The sequence below is a fragment of the Vombatus ursinus genome, unplaced genomic scaffold (assembly GCF_900497805.2).
Source record: "Vombatus ursinus unplaced genomic scaffold, bare-nosed wombat genome assembly UNPS02014799.1, whole genome shotgun sequence".
NCBI classification, from domain to species: Eukaryota; Metazoa; Chordata; class Mammalia; order Diprotodontia; family Vombatidae; genus Vombatus; species Vombatus ursinus.
In genome coordinates, this window is record NW_020954577.1 from 10,484,533 (window position 1) to 10,509,653 (window position 25,121).

Consider the following 25,121-nt stretch of genomic DNA (forward strand, 5'->3'; position numbering starts at 1 on the left):
CAGCGAGGAACAATAAACAAAGCCCCAACAACAATGAACAGTTTAGATAGTACTTTAAGGTTATCAATTTGCAATCTCCTTTGAGCCTGGTAACTATCTTGTAAGTATAAGACTACAGGGTATTATTGTCCCCATTTTAGAGGTGAGGAAAGTGAGGTTCAGAAGTCAAGCGGCTTGACTATGATCACACAGCTATTTAGGGGCTGAACCCCAAGACAAATCAAAGTCTTCCCAACTCTGATCAGACTTTGAGAGTAGTGAGCCTGGACTTTGAGCTAAATCATCTCGGATTTAGGGTCTTCTGATAGAACAGAGAGTTCTGTACTTACCTTGAGGTCCTGGAGTCCATAGTCTTTCCTCAGCGTAATCTGGAACACCTCAAAGGAGTTGATGTAAGCTGCGAGCCGAGACAAGCTCTGTTTGCCACTGCCTCCCACCCCAATCAGAAGAGCATAGCCCTGGGAGGTATGCAAGATTCTGCTGATACGGCACCTGGGAAGGGACAAAAGGCCTCAACATCAGCTCCAATCAATCAACCGATCTGGATTAAGTGCCTCCTATGTGCCAGGCACTGTGCTAATAGCTGGGGATACAAAGAAAGAGCACAGTGAACGTCACTTGTCTACGTAGAATTCAAATGTCTAAATATTTCTTTTTCAATATTTTAAATTTTAGCTTCAGAGAGATGGCATGATTTAAGGGGCTAGAGTGAGGGAAAGTGAGGATACCTGGGCTTGGATTTGACCTCCAAAGCTTATTAGGTAGCTAGGAGCACCACTGTACACAGATTGGAGTCAGGAAGACCTGAGTTCAAATCCTGGGTGACCTTGGCCACTTCTGCCTGTCTCAGTTTCCTCAATTGTAAAATGGGGATCATAATAACATCTATCTTTCAAGGTTGTTGTGAGGATCAAATGAGATACTATTTGTCAAGTGCTTAGCACAGAGCCGGGCATATGGAAAGCCTTTAATAAATGCTTATTCCACCCCCATGTGACCATGGACAAGTCACTTAACTTTTTGCTGTTTTTTTAAATTAAATCAAATTTGTTCCAATTATCAAAAATCTGTTTCCCTTCCCAACTGAATTGATAAAAAGAAAAACCCAAACCAAACCCTTCTAACAAATATGCAAAATCAAGCAAAACCAATTCCTGTCCAGCAACTGTGTCCAAAAAGTCCATTTCTCAATCTACATTCAAGTCCATCACTTTGTGGTCACTTTCCAAACTTTCAGCTTCCCCATCTCTAGAATGGGCACAGTGAAACCTGCAGCAATCCATGTCACTGGACTATCGTCAGGAAAGCAACTCTCACCTTTGAAAACCAAATGTGAGAGAATATCCTGGAGAGTGGGAACTATTTATCCACATCCCCAGGGTTTTGCATCCAGCAGGCACTTAATAAATGTTTCTTGCATCAAGCTCCAATTTACCTTTGTGGGCATATCTTCTGCGTGCTCACATTCAACTGTCTATAGTTTCCCTGCCTTTTCTATCCCAAGGCAGAACCTGAGAATTTGGGCACTTGAAGGGACCTGATGGATAGCTGGGACCTCGCTGGGTCTTCTTTTCCTAAAGTTAACATGCTTTCTCTTCAAAGTGGCTTCTAAGATCTCATAGCAGAAGAAGAGCCATAGAATGACCTTGAGCTGAAGTTCACCCAAAGCAGCCAAAGTGAGATCTTTTGGTTGTGAATGTCAAACCCCAGGAGGCTTTTCCTGGGCTGGCTCCAGCTCTGAGAGGCCACATCACTTCCCTTGGCTGTCTGGGGCAGCGAGTGATCTCTGACACAGACGGGCAGGTGTTCCCCAATCCCTGATGGGAAAGATGCCATTTCCTCACCAGCCACAGGGAGCTCCATCATGGACCCCAACTCTTAGTGGTCTTCTATCAAGGCAATCTCAGAGTATCTTTGTAGCCAAGTCATGCCATAGGACATTGGGATCATCCCTAGTGAGTTCAAGTCCATTCAAGTGGACTGCACCATTGAGGTCACGTGTAAAGGGTAGATGAAAGTCAGGCGGCCATAGGTTCAGAGCGAGAAGGAACCGCAAAGGCTATACAACTCAATACTCTCATTTTTACAGATGAATAAACTGAGACCCAGAAGGACCATAACTCCAGAGTGGAAAGGGGCCTTAGGGGAAATCTAGTCCATCCCCCTCACTTTACAGATTAGAAAACTAAGGCCCAGGGAGTAGCTATATCACATAGGCTAATGAATGATAAATTTAAAAAAAAACTTAAAAAGGGAATGAATGGGAGATTTGAACCCAGAGTGTTATCACATATGGAACCAAAGCTGGAGAAAGGAGGAGTATAATGATGGCCATTGCTGGCCACTGGGTCTCAGAACAAACATTTCAATCTCACAGACTAACCGTTTGAAACAAGTCAGTGATTCTAAGGGCAAAGTTTCTGGTTGATAGAACCATCAGCTACCAGATCCCAGGAAGTGCTTATCTTTTTATTTTCTTTTGTTAAATTGACCATTTTACTAAAGTCCATTTCATTTCTCTAATTTCTCATCATGGTTTGAAGGCAAGCCTGAGTTCTTGAAGGCTGCGCAAGCCCAGGAAATCCTACCAAGCTCGAAAGGCTCCAGGTGTGGGCCCAATGATTGCCTGTATTCAGGCTGGAGAGGCACGTTATGAGGATGACCGTAGTGGGAGGAATTTTTCAGCCACAGCACATCTTAAAGACCATCCAATGACTGAGTTACAGAGGGGTTGCAATTTGTGTGAGTGGAGGGAGTATCCACACAGAGAGATCAGGCATCCTTGAAGTACTGATTATCTCACACAAGGTCCAGGTTTCAGTACGTCAAGGAGCTGTGATTTAGCTGCTTTAGAAATCTCACATGAGGGAACTCCCTCCACTCACACTGGTTACAACCTGTTTACATCTCTGAGGGTTGTCTGAGGCTCAGAGAGTGAAGTGACTTGTCACTTCAAGGTCAGAGAGTTTGAAAGTGTCAGAGGTGGTATTTGAACCCAGATCTAATCAACTACAAATCCAACCTGTCTACTACACCATGTTATAGGGTCAACAACAATGCTAGCATTTACTAATGCTTTAAAGTTTACAAAATACTTTACATATATTATCTTATTTGATCCTAGCAACCCAGTAAAGTAGATGTTATTATTGTTCCCATTTTCCAGATGAGGAAATGGAGACTAAGACAGATGCTGTGACCTAATCAGGTCACACAGTTAGTAAATGTGGGAGGCAGGATTCGAACTTCGCTCTTTCTAACCCGAAGTCCAAGACTCTGTCCACTCTGTCACCCAGCTGCTTATAGAGAGTTCAGATAAACAAAACCTAGTTCATTTAATATGAACTGCAAGCTAGAACTTTGCTAGAAATTATATTGATTCAATTCATTAATTGGTCAATTTACCAAGAAAGCCACTCCAAAACAAACAAAAAATGGGACTAGTTTCTGTTTCTAATCACAGGCCCCAGCTAAGTGAGGGCTCTAGGAGATGGCTAATTAGGAAAACATTTTGTGTTTTATGTCAACAACTGCTTGAGATGTGATGGCCCAGGGGATTTGATGTGACTGAGTCTTCCCGAAGTGTTATCCCTTGGAAAAATAAGGAGAATCTTGGAATCACTGGACCTCAGAGAAAGATGGGACTTCAGCGACTATCTAGCCAAACCCATTCTTGAAAAAGAATACCTCTGAGCACATACCTGGCAATTGACGCTCAACTCTGTGAGAAGACCTCTGATCACAGGGAAGCTGCTACCTCCTGAGGCATGCCAGGCCACCTTTGGACAGCTGCAACCCTACTGGTCAAGCAGCCCCAATCACTAGGAAGATTCTTCTGATATCACGTAGAAATATGTCCCTTACAAGTTCATCCATTGCTCCTGATTCTACCCTTTGTGGTTAAACAGAATAAGATCTACGTCCTCTCCCAAAAATAGCCCTTCAAATACTTAAAGATAGCTCCGGTGTCCCCTTGTGCTTTCTCTTCTGAAGGTTAAACACCCCCAGATCCTCAGCTACTGCTCCTGTGCACTGAGACCACTCTCCCTTAAGTTTCTTTTCATTTCAATGGAAGATGCCACCTTGCATCAACTTACACATGTTGCATGGCATCTTCAAAGAAGACCAGTGGCATGGCCACATTCAGCTCGTTGTAGGTGTCCAGGGTTTCTGTTAGCACTGCCTTCAGTGTTTCCCAGTCCTTCACGGGCATGTAACATGGGTCTCCCACACCATTGGCAAAGTGGCAATAGATGAGGGGCTGCTGGAGCAGAATGGACTCTTCTGTGCCCTGCTGGATAGAGGGAGAGAAGCAGTGACATCAGAGACCCAGGGCCAATCAGAGGAAAGGGCTGCAGACCTCCCTTTTGGCCAAGCACAGCCTCAGAAGGACAGCTCCCTCCTAACCTCAGCTGATCTGCTACTCCAATACTGCAGGTAGTGGGGAGGGCCCAATATCGACACACTTACCTCAAAGTATCTGTGAGCAGTTTCTAGCAGTTTCTTCTGAAACAAATCACAGTCTTTTTTGTCTATCAGCTTGTCTCCATATACTCGGGATGATTCATGAAGCCAAAGGCGTATGAGATCCAGGGGTGCCTTTAAGCACTCAGGAGTGGCAAATAATATTCCCTACAAGAAAAAAAAAAAGGTAGAAAAACAAGGCCAGACCAGAGTTTGCTTTTTTAGTCATTAACATTTTCTTTTGTTTGGGAAGTTTAAAGGAAATTTAAAAGAAATATACTACTTAGAATTTTACATACTTTAATGCCACATTCATAGATACGTACATATATAATCATTAAATATTTCCCAATTGTATTTAAAAATGTTCAATACTTATTAAAAAGAATTGGTTCCAAATTGTCTCTCTACTTCCTGCTCCTCCCACACCCTGGGAAGGCAAACATATGATATTGATTATGCATGTGAAGTCATGCAAAACATTTCCATATTAGCCATGTTGCAAAAGAAAACGCACACATGAAAAAATCAAGAAAGCAAAAAAAAAGGGCTTTAATTTGCATTCAGAATTCATTAGTTTTCTCTCTGGAAGTAGAGAGCTTTTTGCATTAGGGGTCCCTTTGGAATTGTCTTGGATCACTGTCTTGATCAGATTGACTAAGTCTTTCACAGTTGTTCATCATTGTAATATTGCTGTGCAATATTCCCCTAGCTCTGCTCCCTTCACTTTGCATCAATTCATATAAGACTTCCCAGGTTTTTCAGAAATCAGCCTGCTTATCATTTCTCATAGCACAATAGTATTCCATACAATCATCTACCACAACCTGTTTAGTCATTCCCCAACTGATGAACCTCCTCTTAAAGTCCAATTCTTTGCCATCATGAAAAAAACTACTAAAAATATTTCTGTACCCCTTTCTTTGATCTCTTTGGGATACAGACCTAGGAGTGGTATTTCTCTCTCTCTCTTTTTTAGGCAATTGGGGTTAAGGACTTGCCCAGGGCCACACAGCTAGTAAGTGTCAAGTGTTTGGTCTGAGGCCACATTTGAACTCAGGTTGTCCTGACTTCAGGGCCAGTGTTCTATCCACTGCACCACCTAGCTGCCCCCTAGGAGTGATATTTCTGAGTCAAAGAGTATGCATAGTTTTGTAGCTCTCTGGGCAAAGTTCCAAATTTTTCTCCAGAACACTTGGATTAGTTCGCAACTCTACCAACAGTGCATTAATGTCTCAATTTTTCCACATCCCCGCCAGCCTTTGTAATTTTCTTTTTCTGTTTTGTTAACTCCTCTGATAGGTGTGAGATGGTATCTCAGGATTGTTTTAATGTGAATTTCTTTAATCAAGAGTGATTTAGAGCATATTTTCACATGGCTAATGATAGCTCTGATTTCTTCTTCTGAAAACTGCCTGTTTATATCCTTTGACCACTTATCTATTGAGGAATTATTATATTTTTGCATTATTTTGTATTTTGCAAATTTAGCTCACTTCCTTATATATTTAAGAAATGAAGCCTTTATCAGAGAAATTTGCTGTAATCCGCCTTCCCCTGAGGCTCATTTTTCTTCTAATTTTGCTGCATTCATTTTGTTTGTGCAAAACCTTTTTAATTTCATATAATCAAAATTCTCAATTTTACCTCCTGTGATCTCTCTGTGTCTTGTTTAGTCATAAACTCCTTCCTTATCCATAGATCTAAGAGGTACATTTTTCCATGCTCCCCTAATTTTCTTATGATATCATTCTTTATGTCCAAGTCATTTATCTATTTTGACCTTATTGGGTGTGAGATGTTGGTCTATGCCTAGTTTCTGCCAAATTGCTTTTCAGTTTTTTCAGCAATTTTTGTCAAGTGGTAAGTTTTTATCCCCAAAGCTTAGATCTTTGAGTTTATCAAACATTAGATTACTATGGTCATTTACTACTGTATATTGTGGATCTAATTTGATTCCATTGATCCACCACTTACTTCCTCCTTATCAGTACCAGATTGGTTTGATGATTACTACTTTGTAATGCAATTGGAGATCTGGTACTAAGGCACCTTCCTTTTTTCATTGATTCCCTTGATATTCTTGACCTTTTGCTCTTCCTGATAAAGTTTCTTATTCTTTTTTTTTTCTAGCTCTATAAAGTAATTCTTTGGTAGTTTGATTGGTATGGAACTGAATGAGTAAATTAACTTAGGTATAGAATTATCATTTTTATTATGTTGTCTCAGCCTAGCCAGGAGCAATCAATATTTCTCCAATTGTTTAGATCTGTCATTATTTATATGAAAATTATTTTATAATTGTATTCATATAATCTGGGTTTTATCTTGGCAAGTAGACTCCTAAGTATTTTATATCATCTGCAATTATTTTAAATGGTATTTCTCTATCTCTTGTTGCTGGGTTTTGTTGGTAGTATATAGAAATGCTGATGATATATGTGGATTTATTTTACATCCTGCAACTTTGCTAAAGTTGCTAATTGGTTCAACTAGTTTTTCAGTTGATTCCCCGGTGATTTCTAAGTATACTATCATATCATCTGCAAAGATTGATAGTTTTGCTTCCTCATTGCCAATTTTTATTCCTTCAGCTTAACTTGGTTGGTCTACACTTGAGACCTTTGCTGGCAGCTAGATAGTCATGATTTTTACACTTCTGTTCTCATCAATCCCTACCAGTCACCAATATCCACACACCTGTCTGCCAGGGTTCTACTCTGGGTCTTCCCATTCCCTAAACCACGGGATGCTGAATTTTGCAGTCAGAGGATCTCTTGAATAGCATCTATATGAGACCTTTACCCTTGACCCGCTCAAAGGTTAGTGTCAAACTGCTTTGTAATTTATTCATTATATTTATTTTTATATTTATTCATTATATATTTATGTATCTACTTGTGTCTCTCCTGTTAAAATGTTAGACTCTTTGAAAGTAATGGTTGTTTCATTCTCTTTATTTATATTCCTAGCATCTAGCACAGTGCCTGGTATGTAGTGGGTGCTTAATAAATGCTTGATAATTGATTGATTACTCTACTAAGTCACTGAAAGAATGAAACCTAGTGTCAACAGAAAGAATATCTGCACCAAAAAACCATGGTTGCTGGGAATGTGGAAATATGAATATCAACATGTCCATTTCATGGAATGGTAAATTAAGGCACTAATTGTTTCTCAGACTTTCATGGTAATTCAGTGACCAACATAGAAACTAAAAAGCATCTGACCCCCAATATTTGCTGTGTTTTCGTTTCCCAAATGATTCATTTTAAATTTTAATGAAGCTTAAATGGTAAGTCATCTGTCCTTACCCTGGACAGAGGTAATGTGCATTTCTTTTTTTTTTTTTTAGCTCTGCTATTCTGTAATTTTCTCTTTCTGGGATCTCCTTATTAAAATCTAGACATGGTAAATGTCTTTTGATGAGGTCAGAACAGAAAATGCTATCAGGCCAAACTATTTGAGCAAGTATCAGAAGCAATAATTCTTCTTTGAGTTAGTCATACAATAGGCACTTAACAAATATTTGTTGACTTCATTTCCATAATGACAGGTGCTTGTTTTTAACCACACACAAAGGAATTGTACTGTTCTGCAAATCCCTAAAAGTCAGAAGGTCCTGGTTCTCCCACTAACTCTGCTGGGTGACCTTAAGCCAGTCACTGGATATGTGCAGCCTCAGTTTTCTGATCTATAAAATGGGAATAATAAGCTCTTCCCTGTCTACCTTCTTGATATGTCACATGCTGCAATGACAACTCAAGGGGCTATGATTCTGGGTGAGGGCTCTCTCTGCTAATGCTGTGGAAAACACACTCTTTGACCAATCATTTGTATATTCTTTGAGGGAAGGAATTTTGTTTCAGTCTTTGCAACAACCACCACCACCACAACAGCAAATGACTTTCACATAGCACTATAAAGCTTGCAAAATGAAACACACATGTGGCCTCATTTAATTGTTACACCAACCCTCTGCTAGGCACTATGGGTGGTATTAGGACACCTGGCTGGCACATTTGGTAGAGCACTGGAGCCATAATCAAGAAGACCTTAGTTCAAACCCTTCTAGAGTGCCTCTTGACCTCAGTTTCCTCACTTGCAAAATGGGGATCATAATGGCTTTTTCCTCGCAAGGTTGTTGCGAGGATCAGATGAAATCACATACGTGAAACCTTAATGTGCTATATGACTGCTCTATTACTATTATCACCATTTTACAGATGAGGAAACTGAGGCTGGGAATTTCAGCGGTCTGTCCTTGGTCATATAGCTAATAAAATGTCTGAGGTGGGATTTGAATCCAGGTCTTAAGTCCCATGCATCCCCAACAACTAGCCTAGTGCTTTGAATATAGTAGGCACTTAAGATGCTCATTGAATTGAATTGAATGCAGATGGTAACTTCTCTGCAACTGAGGCAGCTGGAGTGCACTGGATAGAGCCCCAGTCCTGATGTCAGGAAGACCCGAGTAAAATCCCACTTTGGACAACTGACTAGCTGGGTGACCTTAGGCTAGTCACTTAACTTCCACCTACCTCAGTTTCCTCATCTGTAAAATGAGGATAAAAATAGCACCTCTCAGGGTGGTTGTGAGGATCCAGGGGGATAATAATTGTAAAGCACTTAGAACAGTGCCTGGCACATAGCAAGCACTTTATAAATGTTAGCTATTGTTGGTAGATGGCTTTTGTGCCTTGTTGTGGATAAAAACAAGGTCATATTCCAGTGCATGAAATTCCAAAAAGCTGACTCTCCCACTGTAGGGCCAAGGCAGTAGACAGACTGCCTGGGAACTGGCCTCAAAGCCTTACTAATTAGTGGAACACTCAATCCTCTACTGTCGTTGCCTTTGAGAGCCCAGGACCCTCCCAAGCCCCAGTGAGGATTCAGGGGGAAGATTTCAGGGGCAGCCTGGTGGTGGGGAAGATTAGTGAAAAGAAATGAAAGATAAAGATTTTTAAAAATAATGCTAAACTGTCCCAATGTAAGGGTTGGTTAATGCGGTTCTTCTCACATCCCCCCCCCCCACTTCCAGGTACCTGGAAGACGTTGGAGAGGTCTCTCAGATTGAAGGTGTAGTGGAATTTCATAGCAGTCGGGAGAAAGTTGAGAATCATCGTCTGATGCAGGCCAATGGCCGCCTGGACCAGCATTGGGCTGCCCCGGATGAGGAAGGGAGTGCTGAAGGCTTGTTGCTGGAAACGCGAACTGAGCATCTGACTATAGATGGTGGTGAGCGAGTCCAGAGACGGAAAGTTGTAAGCAAACACCGAAAAGTGTCTCTGGAAGGAAAACAAAGCCAGGATTTACTCAGCAAAAAGACAAATCGGGTGGAGAGAAGACCTGTGGGCCTGGCCCAAAACTATGATGTCTGTTCTCGATAGTATCACATCAACAATCATCGATGATGAAGATGAAGAAAATGACCGGCAATATGGCATGGCAGCCATACCATATAGGTAGAGTTGAGAAGACCTGGGTTCAAGTTTCACCTACTAGACAGGCTATATGACCTCTAGTCCTCACAATGCCTTAACCACTACAAGGACAGTGGAGATCTGCATTGGTAAAGGAAGTTCCCTCACCTGGGAGCTCCTTATATAAAAGAACTGAAAGTACTTTATACTTATGAAGCACATATATACATATGACCAAAACAACATTTATTATATCTCTTTAAAGTCCACAAAAATTATGGAAATTTTTTTCAGTTTGAGCTTTGCAATAATCCTGGAAGGTATATACATCGTGCCCATTTTACAGAGGAGAAAACTAAGGCTTAGAGAAGCCAAGACACTTCCTTGAGCTCACACAGCTAACAAGAGGCATAACTGAGAGGATCTGAATCTTCTGGAGCATCTTCAGCTGGCAGAAACACAAGCAAAAAGTTGCCCCCAAAGCCTGTAAGGGCAGAAGCAAACTGTCTACTGAGTGGACAGAAGCCGTCAGCCCTCAGAGGACCCTGAGTGAAAAGCTTCTAGTTTGAACATATGTTTGGATGGGACAGCGGGCAGATCTTCGGCCATACCTGCAGTCGAGGACTGATGGTGAAGCTGCCAACCAGGGGGTTCATGCAGGCCACATACTGGCAGTTGTGAACTTCTTTTATCGCCACCTTCTGCCTGTCATACCTGTGGGCAGAAATAGAACCTCGCACTGATGCATGGGCAAGATGAACTTGAAAGCACATGGCCATACTGGCTGCCCCAGGTCACTGGTATGGCCTACCATCTACATGGTCTGTTCTGGGATAGACCTTTCTCCGTGCTCGCCTCGACGATCCAAGGGCCACCATACAAGTTGGCTGCCTGGGAGAAGGGACACTGAGCTCCCCTCCCAGACTGGAATCACCCTCCAGCCCTGCAATGTCTCAGCATCTGCTTAGCGTGGAGTTGGAAGGATGGCTCAGCCCTGAGGTCTAGAGGATGGTGACAGAAAACGGCAACATCCATTCCAGAGAACCATCTCAATGCTGGCCCTCTGTACCCAGCGGGACAAACACTTATGGCCTCCGAGGGGAGCCGACTTCCCTCTTTTTCACAAGGCTTAGTAGGATGTCAGCTTAATCCTGCCAGCAATGAGGATGACTGCTGAGCTCTCTTCTAGCTTGTGCCTTTATAGCTGCCTCATGCAGATTGTTCTAGAGGTGGGACTACTGCTAAATAATAATAATAATAATAAGCACAAAGCACTTTACAAATCTTATCTCACTCAATCCTCATAATAACTCTGGGAGGCCAGTGCTATTATTATCCCCATTTTACAGATGAGGAAACTGATGTAAAAAGATGTTAAGTGTCTTGCCCAGGGTCACACAAGTAGTAAATGTTTGAGGCTAGATTTGATCTCAGATCTTCCTGACTCTAAGTCCCGTATCTTATCCACTGCACCAAGCAGATCCTTTTATAGTGAGGAGGATTTCTTTTGGGGTGCGGGCATAGAGGGAGAGTCCAGACTATATGGAGAACTTCCAGTGTGAAAAATCCTTCCAACGATGCAGATAGAAAACTCCTCTATAGCTTAGTATTAGAGCATTGCCTGAGGCACAGAGGTTAAGTGACCTACTTTTCTGGTGCCTTACAACCAGGATGCTTCAGACAAGAAAGTTCTCTCATACAAAACAAACAGATTTTAGGTCATTTTTATAGTTTCATGAGAGATCATGGGAAGTTCTTTGGCAAGGTCAGAAGGGTGGCCAAGAGATTGTTGCTGGTCATTATTGACTTGGGGCAGAGAACAAAATCATGGAGATCTGCTCACCAGTGTCCATAATCAATGTGCTGTCGAATCAATGTGTGAGGCTGGACTGTGCCATATACATCCACTTCTGGCAAGTTCATATCGTCAATGAAATAAATCAGTTTCTTGTTTCCTACTGGCCCATAGGTACGCCCTGCTTTTTTCTCCAGTTTTTTCTCGAGAATCCCTGAAACAAGGATACCATCACTAGTCGTCAGCACGTATTCAATCAATCAATCATCAATATTGAGCATTTATTAAGTGGATTCCCCCGGCCAGGCACTTACTTTGCAGAACGGCTGATGTTGTGTAGTAGTTGAAAGGAACCTTGGCCACCACATAATCTTCGGAAAGACCAGCAAGTTTGTCATTCACAAAGATGGTTTTCCCCACTCCTGCACCACCGACAAGCATTAATGGCTTCCCTTTTGCCAGCAGCAAATCGGCAAAATATCTGAGACGTGTTGTCTCCTGAGTGGGGACGACGACTGTCTGGAGAAAAATAGAAGAGAGAGAAGGCCATGGGAGGAGAGACAGAGCATTCTTTGGCCGGAGGGATCATCTCATCAAACCAACTCATCTTACAGGTAAGGAAATTGAGACCTGAAGAGTGGAGGAGGGGCAGGCAGTGACTTCTGTCTATTCTGAAATTCTGCAAGATTTTTAGTTTAAATGTAAGAAGTGCCTAACACAGGCAACGCATGGAAAGTAGCAGAGATTAGGCATAATGGTACAAGCCACCCAGGCACCACATTCTAGGCCAACAGGTAACAATTTGGGATAAAATGTGTGGTGATGGAAATCACACTTGACCTAGAGTAAGGAAGACCAGGGCTCCAGACCTGTCTCTGACTCTTACAAGCTGTGTGATTTCTAGCCAGGCCCTTCTCCTCCCACAGTCTCAATTTCCTCGTCTTCAAAATGGTGACAACAAAACCCTTGAAAGGTTATATTAGGGAAAGTATTTCGCAAACTTGAGAGTGCTATCAAACTGGGTTATACTTTTTCAGTTTGGGTACAGGTGTAACTACAATGTGTACCATGGTCAAAGCACTAAAGATTTAGAGCTAAAAGAGAGCTTAGAAAGCATCTAGTCAAACTCCCTATTTGTTATTTTTAATGTTTTAATGTGTTTTTATTTTCTTAAATATTTACAAATTACATGTTAAAATTTTTTAAACAATTGTTTTAAAAAAAATTCAAGTTCCAAATTCTCTCCCTCCAGCCCATCCCCCCTCCTTGAGAAGGCAAGCAATTAGATATCAATTTTACGTGTGCAGTCATGCAAAATATATTTCCTTATTAGCCATGTTGCAAAAGATAACACAGACAAAAAAAAAACAAGAAGAAAACTTAAGAAAATAAAAAAAATATGCTTCAATCTGCATTCAGAGTTAATTAGTTCTCTCTGGAAGTGGATAGCATTTTTCACCATGAGTTCTTTGGAATTTTCTTGGATTATTGTCTTGATCAGAACAGCTAAGTCTTTCAGAACTGATCCTTGTACAATATTGCCATTACTGTGTACAATGTTCTCCTGGTTCTGTTCACTTCATTTTTCAAGTTTTTCTGAAAGTGTTCTGCTCATGATATCATAGTCCTCCATCACAATCATATACTATGACTTGTTCAGTCATTCTCTAATTGATGGGCATCCCTTTGAATTCCAATTCTTTACTACTACAAAAAACCTGCTAAAATATTTTTTTGTATAGATAGGCCTGTTTCCCCCCTTTCTTTGATCTTTTTTGGGGTTGGACTAGTTCACAACTCCGCCAACAATATATTAGTGTCCCAATCTTTCCACATTCCCTCTAGCATTTGTCATTTTCATTTTCTATTATGTTAGCTAATCTGAGAGGTGGGAGGTGGTACTTCAGAGAAAGACAATGAAAGAAATAGTCCCTTCCCATAATAAGTTTACATTCAGCTGAGGTGGGGAGGGGACAGAGATCACTTACTTACACAGACAAGTAGATACAAGTCATTTTGGTGGGGAAAGAGCACAATTTAGAGGAAGGGTCTCATTTGGAAGCTAGCACTTGAGCTGGTTTCAAGAGGCCGAAGTGAGAAAATGCTGGACATTGGCTGAGATCCTGTAAATTCTGTCTTTATGTAGATTTGAGGAAAAACAATAACTCAAGAAAATAGTATAAGAGTGAAAGAGACCCTGGGAGGTGGCAGATATAACTTTTGTCCAGGAGAATATTTCCATGAGTCAGTCACAGAATCCCAGAGTTGCAAGTGACCACATTGCAAGTCACCCAGTGACCACGTAGTCCAAACCATACATGGCCAAGAACATTCTCAACACCAGAAGTGTCAACCATGCAGCCCATGGGTCATGAAGCCAACAATACTCCCTAGTGTGGCTGAACCAGATTAAAATGTAGTTGAGAAATATCAAAAAATGAATAAAAATACAATAAAAAGAAATAATACATATTTAAAACTAAGTCAACATGTGGCCTGCAGGGAGCCTTATGGACAGTTTAGTGGCCTCCATTTCTATGAATTTGACACCAAAGTTCTCCAACATCTCTGATACAGGGACCATCCAACCTCTAACTCAGGGATGGGGAACCTGTGGCCTCAAGGCCATGTGTGGCCCTCTAGGTCCTCAAGTGCGGCTCTTTGACTGAATCCAAACCTCACAGAACAAATCCCTTTAATAAAAGCATTTGTTCTGCAAAACTTGAACTCAGTCAAAAGGCCATACTCAAGGACCTGGAAGGCCACATGTGGCCTCAAGGCTGCAGGTTCCCCATCCCTGTGAATCTATCTGAAGACCTCCAGGGCTCCCTTTCTCATCTCCCAAGGTATTCCATGCCACTGCTGGACAGCTCCAAATGTTAGGACAGATATCTTGCCTTAAAACTACCAGATTATGCAAATGAAACATTTTTTTTTTAATTTTGAGGAGGCATGGAAGGAAAGAGGGCTGGGAAGGGTGGGTATATAATATACACAAGTTACAGAAATTTTAAATGCTGGGGTCTTCAGAAAGAAAGTAGCGGCACCAGTCCTAGCAAAACTCAAGATAGTTTGAAGAAAATAGGCAAAAAGAGGTCTTCACAGAATTAAGCTCTAAGTAGAAGATGTGCCCCAAACACAAAAAGACCTCATAATGAGAGGCCCTGCCTTCAGCAGAGATTCTTCACACTCAGGAAAGCTACCCTTGCTGTGGACATCAGAACAAGCTGGATGTTTCTTGTATACTGAAAATCCCTCGCCACCTCAAAAAAAAAATTCTACCTTTAGGGTCCTCCAATAAAAAAAGCCCTGAGACTCCATGAAGCTCCCCTAGGGTGTCCTCACTAGGAGCTCATGAAGTTCTTAAGGCATTACTGTGACAGAAGCTCACTACCACCCAAGGCATACCATACAAATTCCATAAGCAGTGATTATTAAAGAATTTTCCTTTGTATCAAATCTAAATATTCAGTTCTCTGCAACTTCTCCTCATTCCTCCAAGTTTTGCCTTTAGGGACAACTGTCCATATGACACTTTCAAAAACCTGAAGAGCCTTGTGGTACCTCCTGAATCCTTTGCCACCTTTTCTTCTTTTCTAAAGGCTGAACACCCCTACTTCCTTTAATGGACCCTCCTATTGCATGAGTTCGAGGTCCTTCGTCATCTTATTTACCATCCTTGGGACACGTTCTAGCTTCTCAATGTCTTTACTGAAACCTGATATCTAGAACTGAAAACAATACCCCAGCTGTGGTTTGAGTAACACAGTATACAAGATCCATCCTCTCTCTCATTCTGAATGCCATAATTGGTCAATGCATCATAAGTTTGCACTCATTTTCCAGAACTCCAATTACAATAGAAATAATGTCTCTAAATAAAAAAAAATATACCTTGAAAGTTGACACATTTTATGTACCTACCTGTAAAGGTGTATCTGGATTCATAGTCAATTTGGGAACTTTATCAGCCCAAGGCAAAAACTTCCTGGTCTTGGGGTCAAGATAATAATCGAAAATTGTTCCCTGGGATGGAAATTTGACTGCTTTCATCTGTTTGAGCCACCAGCGACTAAATTCAGTTGGATAATCTGAAAGCTAAGAATAATAAACACAAAGGATCACTGGGTTGGCTAATGCAACATTATGACAGCCTCACATGAATGAATGAAGTAGGCTTCAATTTCTCTGGACCCTTAAATCCTATTTGACACCCAAAGTTTTTACAGAGTCAACCCACAATTACCGATGAAACCTCTAGCACCAATCTCATTAATTCTCTATATGTGTAGATTTGGTGGGGGGGGGGGCAAGTCATAAAAAGACCATATATGGGCAAGAGGGAGCTTGGAACGTAACCAAGGTAACTTTTGTCAAGGAAATATTTCCCTGACTCAGAATCACAGAACTAAAATTTGGAAGGGATACTAGAGGTCATCTAGTCCAAATAAGAAATATCCATGAGTGCTCTCTGCAACATTCCAAATAAGTTGTCATCTCACATTTGCTTAAAGGCCTGGGGGCCCAGACACAGTCCCTTCTGGAAGAGGGGAAGAGGGAATTCCCAGGGGGCATCACAGGTGTGTGACAAGGAGTTAGAGCTTAGAAATTCTGCTGCATAGTTGCCATTGGCTATGAGGTACTTTTCCCCAGCCTAGAAATCAGAGCAGGTTGAGGCTGACAGTGCCCTGTGGCCACCTCTGACCAGAACATCCCATCATAACAGCTGGTGTTTGTAAAGCTCTCACATGAGCCTCATGGCAACTCTGTGAGGGAGGGACTACAGGTACAGGTATAGGTACACCCCCATTTTACAGGTAAGGAAAATGAGGCTCTGAATGGTAAGGTGGTCAGCCTATATTCATGTAGCTAGTGTCAGAGGTGGAGTTCATATCAACTCAGATCTCTTCTGACTATAAGTCTGCATTGCCTCTTGCCAAATGAGGAAAAAAAGGAAGGAAGTAGGGAAAGGGAGAGAAAGGAGGAGAGGGAAAGGGAGAGGGAGGGAGGGAGAGAGGAAGAGAGAGAGAGAGAGAGAGCGAAAGAAAAGGAGAAAGAAGGAAAGAAAGGAAGGCAGGAAGAAGGGAAGGAGGGAGGGAAGGAGGGAAGGAGAAAGAGAAGAAAGAAAGGAAGGAAGAAAGGAAGGAAGGAAGGAAGGAAGGAGGAAAAAAACCAATGCAACCAAGATTAGGAGAGAAGCAGAAAACTGGGAAAGAATTTTTACAACCAGTGTCTCTGATAAGGGCCTCATTTCTAAAATATATAGAGAACTAAGTCAAATTTATAAGAATACAAGTCATTCTCCAATTCATAAGTGGTCAAAGGATATGAACAGTTTTCAGAGGAAGAAATTAAAGCTATCTATAGTCATATGAAAAAATGCTCTAAATCACTATTGATTAGAGAAATGCAAATCAAAACAACTCTGAGGTATACCTATCAGGTTGGCCAACATGACAAAACAGGAAAATGATAAATGTTGGAGAAGATGTGGGAAAATTGGAACACTAATGCATTGTTGGTGGAGTTGTGAACTGATCCAACCATTTTGGAGGTTGGATTGCTCATTTTGGAGAGCAATTTGGAACTATACCCAAAGGACTACAAAAATGCGCATACCCTTTGACCCAGCAATGCCACTTCTAGGTCTGTATCCCAAAAAGACCATACAAATGGGAAAAGGACCCATATGTACAAAAATATTTATAGCAGCTTTTTTTGTAGTGGCAAAGAATTGAAAATTGAGGGGATACCTATCAATTGGGGAATGGCTGAACAAGTTGTGGTATATGAATGTAATCGAATACTATTGTGCTATAAGAAATGATGAGCAAGCATACTTCAGAAAAACCTGGAAAGACTTGTATGGACTGATTCTGATTGAAGTGAACAGAACCAGGAGAACATTGCACACAGTAACAGCTACATTGTACGACGACTGACTGTGATAGACTTAGCCCTTCTCAGCAATGCAAGGATCTAAGACATCTCCAAAGGTCTCATGATGGAAAATGCTATTCACACCCAAAGAAAGAACTATGGAGCTACAATGCACATCGAAGCATACTATTTGCTCTTTTTTCTGTTTTGTTTTGTTTCTTCTTTCTTGTGGTTCCTCCTATTGGTTCTAATTCTTCCTTACAACATGACTAATATGAAAATATGTTTAATAGAAATGTATATGTAGAGCCTATATCAGATTGCACACTGTCTTGGGGAGAGAGGGGGGAAAAAATTTAAAACTCAAAAGCTTATGGAAGTGAATGTTGAAAACTAAAAATAAATTGATAGAAAGAAAGAGACAAAGAAAGAAGGAAGGAAGGAAGGCAGGCATCTATCTTTCCCAGTTGTGTATCTTCTGGGGTCTTGCATTCTCACTTCCCCCACCCTCAATCACCTGCTCTCCTTTTCATCAGGTCTCTTATGATCTCCTCCTCTGCTTCTGGGTTAGATCACAGACATGACCATCATGTAGATCCATAGTAGGAGTAAAAAGAAAGTATGCTGTATTTGGAGCCAGAGAATCTGGGTTCAAAATTTGGCTCTGCCACCTAGCATGTTACTTTGGGCAAGACATTCACCTGTCTGTGCCTCAGTGACCTTATCTATAAAACAAAAGGAGTTGCTCTAGAGGCCCTATAAGGTTCTCTCACTAAATATGTGATCCTATTAATCAATGAATGGAAAATTCAATTCAATTCAACAAGATTTTATTAAATGCCTACTGCATGCTAGGCATTGAGGTTACAGAGACAAAGGTCAAACAGCCCCTGCCTTCAAGGAGCTTAATGGAGAAGAGCAAAGCCTTGGCAGTGACCGTCATCAGTTTCCCAACCTGCCACAGTTTAAGACTCTGGTCAGCAACGAACAGCTCTGAGGCTCATATGAATCTTGCTAAGAAAGAGTGGTCATGAGTTGGCCACCTCCACTCAAGCTGCTTTGGAAAATATTTCATTCAGAGGAAGTTGACCCCATACCACTGTCTCAGGCAGCATCAACAGAGAACTCTCATGTCTTTGGGGGTCTGTGCCCCTGCCCTGGGAGTCACCCAAATGCCACGTCCTGCTCTGCCCTGAAGCCCCAGTAATGACATCCAGGCCCTCTCCTCTAGGGGGCACACTTGGGTGAGACAGAAAGGCCCAGTTATCAAGATCCTTCCTTATACAATGCAAGGGAGCTGGAAGGTGTCATGGGTCATCTAGCCCATCCCTTCATTTTGCAGAGGAGGAAAGTGAGGCCCAAAGAACCTAAGTGGCCCCAAGGCCAGAGGGATTCTAATAAGAGTTAAAGAGTATGATCTGGAAGCACCACAGTACCAAGGTCTTGTCTAACCCCTCACTTTATAGAGGAGGAAAATGGGGCCAAAGATCACAGTGGTAGTTAACACCAGAGCCTGAATTGACACCCAGCCTGCTGTTCAGATAAAGGATTCTTTCCTCTATGCCTTCCTCATCCATTCTGAGTGGGCAAAATCCAAAGGCACAGGAAGAATCAATTGATTGGTTGACAAGAAGCAATGCTCTCTACCCAAAAGAGAATAAAGCAATTTTGTGCACGTGATTGTGGGAAGGAAATCACATATGGTACCCTGATGGGAGAAGATGATGGTCTCTACAGAAAGATGGCCACCTATGAAATCCACCTCCATCCCCAAGCTGTACAGAGGCCCTTTGTCAGTAAAACGCTAGAGTGTTCCTGCAATCCAATCCAATCTGATCTGATCTAATCTGCATTTGTTAATTGCCTCCTATGTGCAAAGCACCTGGGACAGGCACTGGGGATCCAAAGAGAAGACAGCCAATGGCCAAATGAGAGACTGTCCCTTGCTGTCAGTTTGGTTACCAGGAAGGGGCTCCCCAGGATTTGGGAGGACGGCTGCTAGAACCACGTTAATTATAGAACACAGCTCTGGTAACCTAGTGACAAGGAGAGGAGCCCCACGGGCATGAGTGACCTCATCGTGCTATTTTAGGCTCTTGCCTCATCCCAGTCAGCTTGGAACTAAGAGAAGAGAGCCTTCAAGGACAGATTCCTTTTCCTGCATCCTCTCCTGGGTTCTGGGGGTTCTGGGCAAGGAGGCCTGGAGACTGAGCATAGCCACAATCTACTGGCAAGGACCTAATTATGGGGGAAGGGGGTGGGAGAGAGGCCATTTTACACAAACCCCATGACTGACTGGGAGGCATCAAAGACATACAATTATTCTGCGAATATCTCATACGTACCTCTTTAGGAGCATTCTGCCTCCCCCATTAGAATGTAAGTTCCTTGAGGGCAGGGACTTAGCCTGGCACAGAGTAAGTACTTAAGAAAGGATTGCCAGCTAGGTAGCAGAGTAGATGCAGTGCTGGGCTTGGAATCAAGGAACACTGAGTTCTAATCCTCTCTCCTGCTTCCTAGCTGTCTGATCCAGGGAAAGTCCTTTACTTCTCTCAGACTCAGTTTCCCCATCTGTAAAGCTGAGATTATATGGACACCTGGCCCACAGGGTCTTTGTAAGGATCAAATACTTAAGAGGCTTATGAATGTAAGAGCTTTCCAATCCTTAAGGAATCGTATAAATATTGACCACAACTGTTATGATGATTATGTATTCAGGATATAGCAAAGGTGCAGCTGAAGACACTGACTCTGGATTTGGCTCAGGCCAATGCCTAGCACCACCCCCACTCCAATCACAACCTAGGAAGAGCTTTGGTCATGCTCTTCCATCTCTTAGGGCCTCAATTTCTTCATCACAAAGTGAACAGGAGGGTGAGAACTGTGCCCATGGTTCTACATGGTAAACATCAAAATCAGGAGCTGGACCCAGGCCCATCTTGGCACCATAATCCATTGTCTCTCCAATGTGTCACCCTCTGTAGCAATGGATAAAGGGGCAACATGGCCTCAAAGGGGGTCACTGGACTTGGAGTGAGAAGCATCTGGGGTCAAATACTGACTCAGACACCTGCTGGTTGACCCTGGGCAATTCTCTTAACCTCCCTGGTCCTCAGTTTCCTCATCTGTAAAAAGAAAGGGTTGGTCTCTATGGGCCTCTCAGGTTCTTCTAGCTCAAGATCTATGATCTTAGAGAATGGTCACCAAACTGAACCCCATAAAAGTGGGTGATGGGATTACAGCTCTAAGGTCAGAAGGGAGCTTAGAGGTCATCTGGCCCAACTGCTTCATTGTCCAAATGAGGACCAGGCCCAGAGAGATTGTGGCTTATATAAGGCCACATGGGTAGTAAGTGACAGACTCAGGATTTGGACCTATACCCTCAGACTTCAAAACCAGGGTGCTTTACATTGCGCTATGCTATCTTATAGCTTTGAATCAATGATTGGGAGTCTAGTGACTTTCATCAGAAAAAAAGGCACAGTACAAAAAAAAAGTGTGTGTGAAGAAGAATGAGGGAGGGGGAAGGAGGGAGGGAGGGACAGAGGGGAAGAAAGAAAGGCAGGGAGGGAGGAAACAGGAGAAGGGAAGGAGGGATGGAAAACAGGAGAATGAGGGAGGGAGAGGGGGAAGGAGGACAACAGGAAGAGGCAAAGTGAGAAAGCAAGCCGGGAGAGAGAAGGAGGAAGGAGAGAAACTCATTTTGAAATGGTTTGGAAGTCCACCAGTGACTTCGTCCTAGCGTTGTGATACAGAAATACTGCTATGGGACCCCAGAGATGAGAGTACTGGTCCACTCCCCTGATCTCCCAATCTTCCTGAAAGCAGAGAAGTGGCCCATCTGCACAATGCCCTTCTCCCCTTTCCAACTCCAACTGTCTAAGAAGAAGGGGGAAAGCAGGTGAAGCAAGATTCAGATTCTTTCTCCTCCTGTCCACATGCTGAGAGCTCCCTGCTAATGCCGTCAGCAACTTTGGCATGTCTCCATTTCTGTCCAAGCTTGGGCAGCAGCTGCCTTGCTGAAGGGCCAGGAAAGGGAGCTCACAAAACAGGCTTTCCTGTGTGTGTGTGTGTGTGTGTGTGTGTGTGTGTGTGTGTGTGTATAAGACAGGGCAGTAGAGTGAAGAGTGATAGCATGGAGATAGCATGGAGCTGAATCAGAATCTTGCTTCTGATACTGCAAAGCTGGATGACCACCAGTAAGTCCTTATCCCATCTGAGCCTCATTTTTCTCCTCTGAACAATGTGGATGGGGTGCCAAGCCCTGTACCTATACCTAACATGGTTTTCATGAGGATCAAGTGAGATTTTTGGTCTCACAAACCTTAGAGGGCTACCCGAGTACCATCATTTGAAATTGAATCTCCCTATTTCCCCCAGGCTGAAAGTGCAGCAGCCACCCAAGGACCCAATCCCACTGCTGATCACAACAGAAGCCTTAATCTGCTCCTTTTCCCAGCCTAAGCCCATTTGCTCCCCTCCATAGACAGTCTCTGCTCCCAAGGACCACCATATTGGTGTAAGGTTTTGTGAGGATACATGATTGGCTTTAGCCCTGCTCTAACTCAGAACTCTTGTACTCAAACAATCTACTCACCTCAGTCTCTCCCAGACATGTACTGCTACATAGCAGCCATCATTATAGCTGGAAGGCAAGCTCACAGACTTCATTTGTTTGTTTTATAAGCACAAAACTCCTTGGTGTCAATGCATGGGCACCAAAGAAGTCATGGACAAAAAGAAAGACCCTATAGACACCAAAATTCATAGCAGCCCTTTTTATGGTATTGAAGAATTTGGAAACAATGTTAATGCCCATTATTTGGGAATGGCTAAACAAATTGTGGTACATGAATATATTATTGTATTGTAAGAAACAATGAATATGATGATTATGGAGAAGCCTGTGAAGACTTATATGAACTGATGCAAAATGAAATGAGAAGAGTCAGGAAAACACTGTATACAATGGCTGCAACTTGAAAAACAACCACCACAGCATAATTGAAGCTGAATGTTGTGAAAGTTTGAATAAGGACACGGCCCAAAAGAAGAGAGATGTGAGGACATCTGCCCTGACTCCTTGGCTGGGGAGAGGGGAGGAGTCCATAGGTAAAACACTCAATGTAACAGCAGATTTTTTCAATGTGTCCAGTAATTTTGATGAGTTTTTTCTCTCTTCCTCTTAGAAAAAAATTCTTGTAATAAGAGATGTTTCTGTGGAAGGAGTGGAATAAGGGATACAGGGGAAAATACATGTGGTATAAAAACAATTTTTTAAATAAATTCTATTATTTTATTTTAAAAGCAACAGAGCACTCTTTATCATCGGATTCTAAAACCACCTGGTTAAACAACCAGCTAAGTCTCAGTGGGGCTGAGCCCAATAATTCTGGCCATAGAGTCACATCCCTATTCAGTTAGCCCAAGATGGCTCTCAGGGTGGGGGTACAAACTCTTTCACTTAAATGGCCACAGAACATTATGAACAGACCACACTTTCAGTGAGAGGTGGGAACCAGTCTAGGGTGCACACAATTCCAGGCTAAGGGGTTTATTTTGTCTCCTAGAGGTGATGAGGAGGAACTAAAGCTTATTGCGGAAGGGACTGAAATTTTGGACTTTCAAATTATCACCCTGGCAGTTGTGGGCAGGACAGATTAGTGGTGGGAGACTGGAAGCAAGGAGGCCAATTAGGAGTCTGTCATAACAGCCAAGGTGAGAGAGGATGAGGGCCTGAACTACAGTGGTACCTGAGGGGAGAACCCATTTCAAGTGGTTTGCAAACCTGTACATCATAGTTTAATGCATCTCATGGTCTATTTCTACGACACTTGTTCCCCAACTTGTACCTGATCTTGGAGCAGGGCTCCCCCAAAGGCCCAGATACATGCAAAGACAAAGTAGATCTCATAGACTTCCCTCGGGCTTTCTGGAGGCACGTTTTCAGGGGTCAGCAAACAATCCAAAAGAGAGCAAAGAGTCTAAAAGAAAATTTAAAAAAAAGAAAGAAAGAGCTGTCATGAGATAGGGCTTTAAGCTTGGTATCATAGGAGGATTTTTAATATAAAATAATATAAACAATGTGCCATGTGGCTGAGAAATGTTGCCATGTTGAAACATTGTCACATTGGCAACCTCGGAGAATCCAAATTGTGGCTAACCCCAGGGACCATGGAGAGCTACCTGGTAGGTGTGAATGGACAGCAGCATAACACTTTGGGGGTGCTCTAAAGTTTGCAAATCACTTTACATGCATTTGCTCATTTGATCCTCAAAACAGTCTTATGAGATGGGTGCTATCATTATAACCATTTTACAAACAGTAGCAAGGTGACACAGTGGATGCAATGCTGGACCTGGTGTCAGGAAGTCCTGAGTTCAAATCCAATCTTATATACTTACTAGCTGGATGACCTTGAGCAAGTCATTTAACCTGTCTGCTTCAGTTTCCTCACCTATAAAATGGAGTTAATAACAACACCTAACTCCCATGGTGGTCATGAGGATGAAATGTGATATTTGTAAAGTAATTGTAAACTTTATAGTGTTGTATATAGGCTAGCTATTGTGTTAACTATAATATACAGTAATGGATTGGAGTCAGCATGGCTACTCAGTAGCTGTGGGATCTTGGACAAGGCACTTTCCTATGCTTCGATTTGATCATAAGCTCATCATTTTTTTAAACTAAATCTACAATTTCATTAGTGTAGGGCTCTCCGGGTAAGGACTACTCTGCCTCTCTCCACCTTCCACCAATGTAGATTGCTTGTTGTTCAGTCATTTTATAGTGTCCAACTCTTCAGGGCCCCATTTGGGGTTTCCTTGGCAAAGACACTGGAGTGGTTTGCCATTTCCTTCTCCAGCTCATTTTACTGATGAGGAAACTGAGGCAGACAGCATGAAATGACTTGCCGAGGGTCACACAGCTAGAAAGTGTCTGAGGCTGTATTTGAACTCAGGAAGATAAGTCTTCCAGACCCCAGGTCCAGGGCTCTATGGTGCCACCTAGCTGCCCCTAATGTGCCAATGCAGACTGGCATATATACTCAAAGTCTTAGAGAGTTCCTCAGGGCACCAAGATGGTAAATGTTTTGCCTAGATTCTCTAAGATCATGACAGAAATACAGCTTTGGGACTGCAGCTTACATCTTATCTAATCCAAGTCTCTCATCTTGCAGATGAGGAAACTGAGTGTAAGAAAAGCTAAGTGACTTGCTGAGGATCACATGGGTATGAAGTGACAGACGTGAGATGACATCAAACACAGGCCATAAACCCTCTTCATACCCACCATGGGCATCACTCACGAAATGAGGTTTCTGTCTCACCTACATCATGAGGAAGGTGGACAAGCCACTCTAAGATCCTGTCCAATTCTAGAGCCTGACTGCATTCTGGATTTTCTCAACAGACAGAGATTTCCCAAGAGGTCCATCTGACAGCCTCATTAACTGCTTTGAACTACTGAGTACTCTGAGTAGAATTTTATGGAATGGTCAGAGGATCACCTGTCTCTAGTTAGAAATAAGCTTAGATGTCGTTTAGTCCAAATC

At 42.4% G+C, this 25,121-nt stretch overlaps 1 protein-coding gene across 2 annotated transcripts in view; it reads right to left on the bottom strand.

Moving 5' to 3' along the window:
- The window catches only part of DNAH11 (dynein axonemal heavy chain 11), a 315,578-nt gene that overhangs the window by 118,514 nt on the left and 171,943 nt on the right, over positions 1–25,121 (bottom strand). Inside the window, exons 44-52 of one of the 2 annotated variants that reach the window (XM_027872105.1) lie at positions 23,415–23,546; positions 15,607–15,780; positions 11,997–12,201; positions 11,731–11,896; positions 10,499–10,601; positions 9,510–9,752; positions 4,471–4,632; positions 4,098–4,291; positions 330–492 (exon numbers count right to left, since the gene is read on the bottom strand). In XM_027872105.1, coding sequence (XP_027727906.1) covers positions 330–492; positions 4,098–4,291; positions 4,471–4,632; positions 9,510–9,752; positions 10,499–10,601; positions 11,731–11,896; positions 11,997–12,201; positions 15,607–15,780; positions 23,415–23,546 — 1,542 coding nt within the window. Of the gene's footprint in view, positions 1–329; positions 493–4,097; positions 4,295–4,470; positions 4,633–9,509; positions 9,753–10,498; positions 10,602–11,730; positions 11,897–11,996; positions 12,202–15,606; positions 15,781–23,414; positions 23,547–25,121 lie in introns of both variants that reach the window. The other variant, XM_027872104.1, reaches the window with a different exon arrangement.